The sequence below is a fragment of the Homarus americanus genome, unplaced genomic scaffold (assembly GCF_018991925.1).
Source record: "Homarus americanus isolate GMGI-L3 unplaced genomic scaffold, GMGI_Hamer_2.0 scaffold54191, whole genome shotgun sequence".
Lineage (NCBI taxonomy): Eukaryota > Metazoa > Arthropoda > Malacostraca > Decapoda > Nephropidae > Homarus > Homarus americanus.
The window spans coordinates 7,196-18,963 of record NW_024730086.1 but is presented as its reverse complement, the minus strand read 5'-3'; the positions used below and the strand labels follow the sequence as shown (position 1 = coordinate 18,963).

Below are 11,768 nucleotides of genomic sequence, written 5' to 3'. Positions count from 1 at the left end.
TTATTATCATCATTGTTGTTATTGTTATTATTATCATTATTATCATCAAATATATCCTAATTATATCATATTTAATTAATCTTCATCTTTCTGTACACAATTAACTGTACTCAAAGAAATACTAATGAGCTAGATTAGGTTAGGTTTAATTTGTTGAGTACATGATTAAATACCATATAATTATATATAGTGAGTCCTTATATATATAATTATTACACAATTATAAATGAATCATGTAATTATCTGAAATCTGGTAGAATTAATTACTGAGTATAATTAATCAACTAATTACAATCCAATAAGTTACGTCGATAATTGGATGGGTCTTAGGTAAATATTTTGATGTGGTCTTTCAGTGGGTCTTTTTCCTTATCTCTGGGGGTAGTCTTTGCTAACGGGGTTTCTGGGGGGTCTTAGAGGAGGGAGTCATAGAGAAGAGGGGGTTTTATAGGAAGGGGGGTCTTAGAGGAAGGAAGGGGGGGACTTGGAGGAAGGAAAGGGGGTCTTGGAGGAAGGAAGGGGAGTCTTAATCCACCCAGCTTATTTTTCACCAATGACCTCAGCTTTCAGTCTCTCAGCTAAAGCTCTCCTCAGCTTTAGCGTCTGGGGGTCAATGCTTGAACCATCTAGTACCTGTGAGAAGAATCCACAACCCTGTTAGAATCGTTTACAACCCTGTACATGTAATTTAGAATCATTTACAACCCCGTACATGTAATTTAGAATCGTTTACAACCCTGTACATGTAATTTAGAATCATTTACAACCCCGTACATGTAAGTTAGAATCATTTACAACCCCGTACATGTAATTTAGAATCATTTACAACCCCGTACATGTAAGTTAGAATCATTTACAACCCCGTACATGTAATTTAGAATCATTTACAACCCCGTACATGTAATTTAGAATCATTTACAACCCCGTACATGTAATTTAGAATCATTTACAACCCCGTACATGTAATTTAGAATCATTTACAACCCTGTACATGTAATTTAGAATCATTTACAACCCCGTACATGTAATTTAGAATCATTTACAACCCCGTACATGTAAGATAGAATCATTTACAACCCCGTTCATGTAAGTTAGAATCATTTACAACTCCGTACATGTAAGTTAGAATCATTTACAACCCCGTACATGTAATTTAGAATCATTTACAACCCCGTACATGTAATTTAGAATCATTTACAACCCCGTACATGTAAGTTAGAATCATTTACAACCCCGTTCATGTAAGTTAGAATCATTTACAATGCTCGTACACTTGCCCACACTTCCACCTGCTACAGTCAGAAGTGTAAATCCTAATCCCTGAGAGTTGTGGGGTGTGAGGAGGGTGATGGTCTAGTGGTCTTGGAGGGGAGGTTAGTGGTCTTGGAGGGGAGGAAGCGGTCTTGGAAGGAGAGTTTATGGGGTCTTGGAGAAATGAAGGGGGTCTTCGAAGGAGAGTTTACGGGGTCTTGGAGAAATGAAGGGGGTCTTGGAAGGAGAGTTTAGGGGGTCTTGGAGAAATGAAGGGGTTCTTGGAAGGAGAGTTTAGGGGGTCTTGGAAGGAGAGTTTAGGGGGTCTTGGAAGGAGAGTTTAGGGGGTCTTGGAAGGAGCAAAATAGACACCTTACCTTACGTGCAGCCCTAGAGGATTTGGGTCTTTTTTGAGGCGCCGTTTCTTCATAGGCAGCCAATTGCTTCTCTCTCTCCTGCTGTTTCAAGGCCAAGAGTTTATCCCGTTGCCTCTTCAGGTACTTTTGACGCCGTTTAAGCTCTTCAGGATCGATAGAATTGTTCTGGAATATTGTAAGTGGTAGAGTGTTTTGCCTGGAGGAGGAAGAAGAAAGAAGGAGGAGGAGGAGAAATACAAAGAGGAGGTGGAAGAAGAAGAGGAGGAGGAGGAGGAGAAGAAATACAAAGAGGAGGTGGAAGAAGAGGAGGAGGAGAAGTTAAATAATGAAGAAGGAGAAACAAGAGGAAAAGTATGGGGAATTATTACGCTCACGTCCATGTACAACACAGAAACATACACACACACAGACACACACAGACACAGACACACACACACACACACACACACACACACACACAGACACACACAGACACAGACACACACAGACACACACACACACACACACACACACACACACACAGACACACACACACAGACACACACACACACACACACACACACACACACACAGACACACACACACACACACACACACACACACACACACACACACACACACACAAACACACACACACACACACACACACACACACACACACACAGACACACAAACACACACACACACACACACACACACACACACACACACACACACACACACACACACACACACACACACACACACATACACACACACACACACACACACACACACACACAGACACACACACACAGACACACACACAAACACACACACACACATACACACACACACACAAACACACACACACCTGGATGCTGGGAAGCGGCTCAGGTGTAGGTATGTCATCAGGTGTATCAGAGAGGGACATCTTCAAGGCTTTCTCCAGCATCTCCTTCTCCCATTCTCTCTCTCTCTCAAGTCTTTCTTTCTCATCGTTGGACTCCACCAGCGCCTTCTCCAGATCCCGTGATTGGACGTCTAGACCAGCGTGCAGGGCTTCGTGTTCCTCCAGCGACTTCCTGAAGGAGGTGGTCCCGTGTTATGGTTAACGGCCCAACACTTCATACTCATATTAGGGCCAACCTAACCTAACATAACCAAACCTAAACTAACCAAACCTAACCTAACCAAACCTAAACTAACCTAACCTAACCAAACCTAATCTATCCTAACCAAACCTAACCTAACTTAACATAACCTAACATAACCTAACCTAACCTAACCAAACCTAACCTAACCAAACCTAATCTAACCTAACCAAACCTAACCTAACCTAACCAAACCTAACCTAACCAAACCTAATCTAACCTAACCAAACCTAACCTAACTTAACATAACCTAACCTAACTTAACCAAACCTAATCTAACCCAACCAAACCTAACCTAACTTAACATAACCTAACATAACCCAACCTAACCTAAACCTAATCTAACCCAACCAAACCCAACCAAACAACCAAACCTAACCTAACTTAACCTAACCAAACCCAATCTAACCCAACCAAACCCAACCAAACCTAACCAAACCCAACCAAACCCAACCTAACCTTAACCCAACCAAACCCAACCAAACCCAACCAAACCCAACCAAACCCAACCTAACCTAACCAAACCTAACCAAACCCAACCAAACCCAACCAAACCCAACCAAACCCAACCAAACCCAACCAAACCTAATCTAACCCACCCAAACCCAACCTAACTTAACATAACCCAACATAACCCAATCTAACCCAACAAACCAAACCCAACCAACCCAACCTCAACCAAACCCAATCTAACCTAACCAATCTAACCCAACCAAACCAAACTAATCTAACCTAACCAAACCTAACCTAACCTAACCTAACCAAACCTAAACTAACCGAACCTAACCAAACCTAACCTAACCAAACCTAACCTAATCTAACCTAACCAAACCTAACCTAATCTAACCCCAGCGTCTTATAGCCAAGTCCTATTATAGTAATTATGATATATTTAATGAGACTAAAGAGGAGGAGGGGGTCTTGGAGGGAGAGAAGGGGGTCTTGGAGGAGGAAGGGGTCTTGGAGGGAGAGAAGGGGGTCTGGAGGGAGAAGGGGTCTTGGAGGGAGAGAAGGGGTCTTGGAGGGAGAGAAGGGGTCTGGAGGAGGAAGGGGGTCTGGAGGAGAGAAGGGGGTCTGGAGGGAGAGAAGGGGTCTTGGAGGGAGGAAGGGGGTCTTGGAGGGAGAGAAGGGGTCTTGGAGGAGAGAAGGGGGGTCTTGGAGGAGGAAGGGGGTCTTGGAGGGAGAGAAGGGGGTCTGAGGGAGAGAAGGGGTCTTGGAGGAGAGAAGGGGTCTTGGAGGGAGAGAAGGGTCTTGGAGGAGAGAAGGGGTCTTGGAGGGAGTGAAGGGGGTCTTGGAGGAGTGAAGGGGGTCTTGGAGGAGGAAGGGGGTCTTGGAGGGAGGAAGGGGTCTTGGAGGGAGTGAAGGGGGTCTTGATGGAGGAAGGGGTCTTGGAGGAGGAAGGGGGTCTTGGATGGAGGAAGGGGGTCTTGGAGGAGTGAAGGGGTCTTGGAGGGAGGAAGGGGGTCTGAGGAGTGAAGGGGGTCTTGGAGGGAGTGAAGGGGGTCTGGATGGAGGAAGGGGGTCTTGGAGGGAGGAAGGGGGTCTTGGAAGAGATAAAATACTGATCAAGAAATATTAAAAAAGATAAAGAAAAAATAAAATAAACGGTGAAAACATTTATCGATAAAATAACTAAATATGGTTAGGTTAGGTTAGGGTAGGTTAAAGTAGGGTTAGGCTAGGTTAGGTTAGGTTAGGTTAGGTTAGCTAGGTTAGGGTTAGGGTTAGTTAGGCTAGGCTTGGTTGGTTAGGTTAGGTGAGGTAGGTTAGGTTAGGTTAGTTAGGTTAGGGTAGGTTAGGTTTGGTTAGTTTAGGTTAGGTTAAGTTGGGTTGTAGGTTAGGTTAGGTAGATTAGGCTTGGTTAGGTTTAGGTTATGTTAGGCTAGGTTAGGTGAGGGTAGGTTAGGTTAGGTTAGTTAGGTTAGGTTAGGTTAGGTATTAGGTTTGGTTAGTTTAGGTTAAGTTAGTTAGGGGGGTAGGTGAGGGGTAGGTTAGGTTAGGTGGAGCAGCACTGAATTTATCTAACTCAAGAGTGATGAATGGTTCCACACACTCACATACTCACACCTCCACATCCACACACCCCAACACCACCCACACACACACCCCAACACCACACCCACACACACCCCAACACCTCCCACACACACCCCAACACCTCCCACACACACCCCAACACCCCCACACACACCCCAACACCTCCCACACACACCCCAACACCTCCCACACACACCCCAACACCTCCCACACACACCCCAACACCACCCACACAACCCCACACACACCACACAACCCACACACCCCAACACCACCACACACACCCCAACACACCCACACAACCCCACACACACCCACACAACCCATACACACACCCCCAACACCTCCCACACACACCCCAACACCTCCCACACACACCCCAACACCACCCACACAACCCATACACACCCAACACCTCCCCACACCCCAACACCACCCACAACCCCACACACACCCACACAACCCATACACACCCCAACACCTCCCCACACACACCCCAACACCACCCACACACCCCAACACCTCCCACACACACCCCAACACCTCCCACACACCCAACACCACCCACACAACCCCACACACACACACAACCCATACACACCCCAACACCCCCCACACACACACCCCAACACCACCCACACACCCCCAACACCTCCCCACACACACCCACACAACCCCACACACACCCCAACACCTCCCACACACCCCAACACAACCCACACACACCCCAACACCACCCACACACCCCAACACCACCCACACACCCCAACACCTCCCCACACACACCCACACAACCCCACACACCCCAACACCTCCCACACACACACCCCAACACAACCCACACACCCCAACACCACCCACACACACCCCAACACCACCCACACACACACCCCAACACCTCCCCACACACACCCCAACACCTCCCCACACACACCCCAACACCACCCACACACCCCAACAACACCACCCACACACCCCAACACCTCCCACACACACACCCCAACACCACCCACACACACACCAACACCACCACACACACCCCAACACCACCCACACACACCCACACACACCCACACACACGCCAAACTTACTTCAATATCTGTTCCAATATTTGCTGATCATCAAGAGGAAAGGCGGCGCCGTTTGTGCTGTGTGCAGGCAGGCTGGAAAGAAGGACTATAGGTCAGCCTCTGTGCAGACTAATGTGCAGAGCAGAACACACAAGAACATAAGAATGGATGAAACACTAACTATTGGTCTCTACAAGGCAGGGGGCCCCATCTACACCCAACTCCTATGGTCCATACTAGGCAGGGGGCCCCATCTACACCCAACCCTGGTCCATACTAGGCAGGGGGCCCCATCTACACCAACCCCTATGGTCCATACTAGGCAGGAGGCCCCATCTACACCCAACCCCTATGGTCCATACTAGGCAGGAGGCCCCATCTACACCCAACCCCTATGGTCCATACTAGGGGAGGCCCCATCTACACCCAACCCCATGGTCCATATCAGGCAGGAGGCCCCATCTACACCCAACTCCTATGGTCCATACTAGCAGGAGGCCCCATCTACACCCAACCCCTATGGTCCATACTAGGAAGGAGGCCCCATCTACACCCAACCTATGGCCCATACTAGGCAGGAGGCCCCATCTAAACCCAAACCCCATGGTCCATACCAGGCAGGGGCCCCATCTACACCCAAACCCTATGGCCCATACTAGGCAGGGGCCCCATCTACACCCAACCCCTATGGTCCATACTAGACAGGAGGCCCCATCTACACCCAACCCCTATGGCCCATACCAGGGCAGGGGCCCCATCTACACCCAACCCTATGGTCCATACCTGAGCAGGAGGCCCCATCTACACCAACCCCATGGCCCATACCAGGCAGGGGCCCCATCTACACCAACCCCTATGGCCCATACTAGGCAGGAGGCCCCATCTACACCCAACCCCTATGGCCCATACTAGGCAGGGGCCCCATCTACACCCAACCCCTATGGTCCATACTAGCAGGGGCCCCTCTACACCCAACCCCTATGGTCCATACCAGGCAGGCCCCATCTACACCAACCCCTTGGCCCATACCAGGCAGGGGGCCCCATCTACACCCAACCCCTATGGTCCATACTCAGGCAGGGGGCCCATCTACACCCAACCCTTATGGTCCATACTAGGCAGGAGGCTCCATCTACACCCAACCCCTATGGTCCATACTAGGCAGGAGGCCCCATCTACACCCAACTCCTATGGTCCATACTAGGCAGGAGGCTCCATCTACACCCAACCCCTATGGTCCATACTAGGCAGGAGGCCCCATCTACACCCAACCCCTATGGTCCATCATTAGCAGGAGGCCCCATCTACACCCAACCCCTATGGTCCATACTAGGCAGGAGGCCCCATCTACACCCAACCCCTATGGTCCATACTAGGCAGGAGGCCCCATCTAACCCAACCCCTATCACTCATATATCCATCCAGCCTGTGTTTGAAGCTAACGAGTGTAGCCGAGAATGATGATGTTTGGTAACTTGTTCCACTCATCCACTACCCAATGTTTACCTATTTGGCGTCTACATATATATTTGTCTAATTTAAAACCATTGTTACAGAGTTCGCTCCTGGTTGGATAGTTTAAGTACCTTTGTTATATGATATATTTGTACTTACTTCTTACCATGTTGAAAGATGTAAGTATATAATCAACCTACCAAAACAGCATAACAAAAGACTCAACCAACACCTACTTTAGAACTTGCTCAAGAACCTGTTGCTCCGCCTCAGGCATATCATCACTTGAGTAAAGGACTCAGGTATAATCCCATATCTCTGCTGTAGGATTTCCAAAGCTTGTAGCTGAAGTTCAATATTTTCTGAATCATCATCCTTTTGAAGATGGTCGTCTGCTGCCCATACTTGTTCAAAGAGTGTCTGGTGGATAGATGGATAGATGGAAACTGTACCTATCCATACTTGGGTCGACTGTGACTCCGATCGAATTAGTGACCCTTAGTATGAAGACCACTTTGATTTTTAGGATTTAGGATGAATTATACACCAAAAATCCTTAAATAGTGTCTTTAGAATTTTTTAGGGGATTTAGGTATCAGGTGCCCTAAAACTCCCTAAAAAGACCCTAAAGTACAGTATGACAATTTAAAAGTATTATTTAACTTATGGTGTCAGATGAGGCTAAATACCTAATAATCTATAATTCTTTAAATAATCTACCTAAAACACCCTAAAAATATATCAAAATCCCTAAAAACGTCAAATTTCCAATATTCTTAAATTCTAAAATACTTGGTCATTATACCTGATGGAAAGGGTGTTCATTGAAGCCTTCCCACACGCTGCTTCAAACTGCTCAGGATTTATGCCCATATCTTCCATATATAAGCCGAGCATGAAGTCTACTAAGGTCTTATACTCTTCGTGGATCTTGTGGTGGCCGTCATCGTCATCCACGCCCGCCTCGAAGACTGTCAGAGGTAAATAAGACCCAAATAAGACGGGAATACTAACTAAGAATAACATGGAGACGATAGTGGTGAAATTTTAACATTGGCCGTTATTAATTGCATTTGGTTATTTTGTCTAGATATATCTTAAATAGTTGTATTTTGTGTGATTAATTTATCCTTTATTATTTCTACTTGTAATAGGTTGAGAATTTAATGGTTATTTTGTAGTTTTCGATAATATCATAGTTATGTTATATTTGCTGGATGTTAAATTAAGGTTACGAACAGGAATGGTCATTTGTTCGTGCTATTATTTTAACATTAATTATTTTTGCGGTGCGGATCAGTCCCAACACTTGATCATTATAAACAAATATACAGATAAAAAATACTAAATCATAATATAACATCAATAAAATATACATTAAATAAGATTTATGCTAATTAAAAAAATACAGTTCCTCTTATGGCTATTCGCACATAATTAATGAAAGATAAACCAAATGTGAATAACCAAAATTTGTATAGGTAAAATCATTAAAAACACTTAATAATTAGTAGATATAATGAAGGTCTATATAAGATCAGGTTAACCTATTTTGACTAGAAAATCGGAACGTTCTGGTGACCTTGTTCGTGACGTCAGGCGGGAAAACATCAGTCACCCTGGAACCATAGAAGTGGGGGTCGTGCGTTATGGTCCGGTATACAGTATATGTTATTTTTATGTTGTTTTCGAGTGTAATTACTATCAAAGTTTAAATGTGAACTACTAGAACCATCTGTAACTAAACTTCTAAAGAAAATTAATAAATGGTGCCCAGCCGACTCAGCATAGGTAAGGTAAGTTCAGTATATCAATTAAAAATATAACGTTAATATATAATTTCATAGGTAATATTTTCTCATTATAAATTAGATAAAATTACAATGTGGGTCTGTAATATATAGCGACATGTGGTGTAATGGTTAGCATACTCGCCTCACAAGCTAGTGGTCCAGGTTCGATCCCCAGGCAGGGTGAAGATAGCAACATTTGCCCCTGTCTACCGGTGTGTGTGTGATGTGTGTGTGTGTGTGTGTGTGTGTGTGTGTATGGATGTGGTGTGTGTGTGTGTGTGTGTGTGTGTATGGATGTGTGTGGATGTGTGTGTGGATGTGTGTGTGTGTGTGTGTGTGTGGATGTGTGTGTGTGTGTGTAGATGGTGTGTGTGATGGATGATGTGTGTGTGTGTGTGTGTGTGTGTGTATGATGTGTGTGTGTGTGTGTGTGTATGGATGTGTGTGTGTGTGTATGGATGTGTGTGTGTGTGTGTATGTGTGTGTGTGTGTGTATGTGTGTGTGTATGGATGTGTGTGTGTGTGTATGGATGTGTGTGTGTGTGTATGGATGTGTGTGTGTGTATGGATGTGTGTGTGTGTGTGTGGATGTGTGTGTGTATGGATGTGTGTGTGTGTGTGTATGGATGTGTGTGTGTGTGTATGATGTGTGTGTGTGTGTGTGGAGAGAGATTTGCTGGCTGAACATTTATCTCCAGGTTCTGCCACCACTCGCCCTCCCATCGATTTGATTGTTGAGGCAGACAGACAGACAGACAGAGCACACAGCATTGCATCGCATACAATCGCCATCGCCATCGCACGGCATATCAACGGCACGCCATCGCCATCGCTACCATCGCCATCGCCACGCCATCGCCATCGGCACGCACACCGCCAACGCACGCATCGCCATCAAGCACGCCACAGCATATCGCACGCCATCGCACGCACGCACGCATACCGCACGCACGCACAGCACGCACGCACGCCATCACAAGCACGCCATCGCCATCGGCACGCATCAAGCAACAAGCACGCCATCGCCATCAGCACGCACGCATCGCCATCGACACGCACATCACCGCACCGCCATCGCCATCAACGCATCACCGCCATCGCCATCGCCATCGCACCAGCACGGCACGCACGCCATAATCACGCATCGCATCGCACGCCATCGCACAAGTCGGCATCGCCATGCATATCAGCACGCCATCGCACGCACGCGCACCGCATATCAGCACGCATCGCCATCGCCATCAACACGCATCAAGCATCGCACGCTATCACATCACCGCCACGCTATCGCCATCAAGCACTCATCAAGCACATCGCTAACGCCATCGCCATCGCCATCAATACATCGCCACGCCATCGCCATCGCCCATCGTACCGCACGCATCAGCACGCACGCACGGCATCGCACGCACGCCATCGCATATCACCACACGCATCGCACGCCATCGCCACATCAGCACGCCATCGCCATCGCCATCGCCATCGCACATCACCGCCATATCGCCATCGCCATCGCACGCACGCTACACGCACGCATCGCCATCAAGCACGCTATCGCCATCGCATACATCACCCGCCATCGCCATCGCCATCACACAATGCCATCGCGTCGCCACGCATACCGCCATCACCGCACGCATCGCACACGCATAATACGCCATCACACCAGCACGCACGCTAACGCCATCGCCATCGCCATCGCACATCACCGCACTCATCGGCACGCCATCGCCATACATCGCACATCGCCATCGCCATCGCATCGCACATCACCGCACGGCATCGCACGCATCGCATATCGCACGCTATCGCCATCGCATACATCACCGCACGCCATCGCCACGCTAACGCCATCGCACACCGCCATCGCCATCGCCATCGCTAACGCCATCGCTAACGCATCGCCACATCACCGCCATCGCCATCGCCATCGCACGCACGGCACATCGCCATCATCGCCATCGCCATCGCACATCACCAAGCACGCACCGCCATCGCCATCGCACGCACAACGCCACGCCATCGCACGCACGCATCACCGCCATCGCCACGCATACGCTACACGCACGCCACGCACGCCATCGCCATACCGCCACGCACGCATCGCACGCACGCACGCGCACGCATCACATATACATCGCACGCACACGCCATCCGCACGCATCGCACGACATCGCACGCAGACGCACGCATATCGCACGCATCGCCATCAGCACGCGATCGCCACGCACGCCATCGCCACACGCACCGCATACGCACGCATCGCCACGCCATCGCACGGCATATCCACGCACGCCACACGCACGCACAGCATTTCACGCACGCATCGCTACACGCACGGCATATCGCCATCAGCACGCATCGCCACGCTAACGCACGCACGCACGCGCATACGCACGCTATCGCGCACGCACGCACGCACCGCACGCACGCACGCACGCACGCACGGCATACGCCACGCACGCACGCACACGCTACGCACGGCACGCACGCACGCACACGCACGCACGCACGCACGCACGGCACGCACGCGCACACGCCACGCATACGCCACGCATCGCACCGCAACACGCCATCAGCACGCGCATCGCCACGCACGCACGCACGCCATCAGCACGCACGCATCACACGCCACGCACGCGCACGCTATCG

The 11,768-nt window shown here is 48.7% G+C and overlaps 2 protein-coding genes across 3 annotated transcripts; one reads left to right on the top strand and one right to left on the bottom strand.

Moving 5' to 3' along the window:
- Positions 1–448: 448 nt before the first annotated feature.
- On the bottom strand, positions 449–7,690 carry LOC121866888 (cilia- and flagella-associated protein 36-like). Of its 2 annotated transcripts, XM_042366624.1 has the most exons (5): positions 7,560–7,690; positions 5,890–5,946; positions 2,482–2,692; positions 1,629–1,793; positions 449–633 (listed from the first exon to the last, which is right to left on the bottom strand). In XM_042366624.1, exons 1-5 carry the CDS (start codon positions 7,598–7,600, stop codon positions 541–543), a joined length of 567 nt encoding a protein of 188 aa, XP_042222558.1. In that variant the 5' UTR covers positions 7,601–7,690; the 3' UTR covers positions 449–540. The 2 variants fall into 2 exon arrangements, with proteins under 2 accessions (XP_042222558.1, XP_042222559.1); XM_042366625.1 differs by lacking the exon at positions 5,890–5,946 and having other exon boundaries at positions 7,560–7,685.
- Positions 7,691–8,218: 528 nt separating this feature from the next.
- Positions 8,219–11,144, top strand: LOC121866887 (histidine-rich protein PFHRP-II-like; the record flags this gene model as incomplete). Its single annotated transcript, XM_042366623.1, has 2 exons — positions 8,219–8,303; positions 10,149–11,144. Coding segments are annotated over exons 1-2 (1,081 nt in total), but the record flags the coding sequence as incomplete, so codon positions are not given.
- Positions 11,145–11,768: the final 624 nt, after the last annotated feature.

What these genes read in the sequence shown, in the direction of transcription:
- LOC121866888 (XM_042366624.1), bottom strand. Translation starts at nt 7,600, where the DNA reads ATGCCTGAGGCGGAGCAACAGGTTCTTGAGCAAGTTCTAAA. An exon ending in GTTCTTGAGCAAGTTCTAAA is followed by an intron (nt 5,947 to 7,559) that starts GTAGGTGTTGGT and finishes GCCTGCACACAG; the next exon opens with CACAAACGGCGCCGCCTTTC. An exon ending in AGCCGCTTCCCAGCATCCAG is followed by an intron (nt 1,794 to 2,481) that starts GTGTGTGTGTGT and finishes ACAATATTCCAG; the next exon opens with AACAATTCTATCGATCCTGA.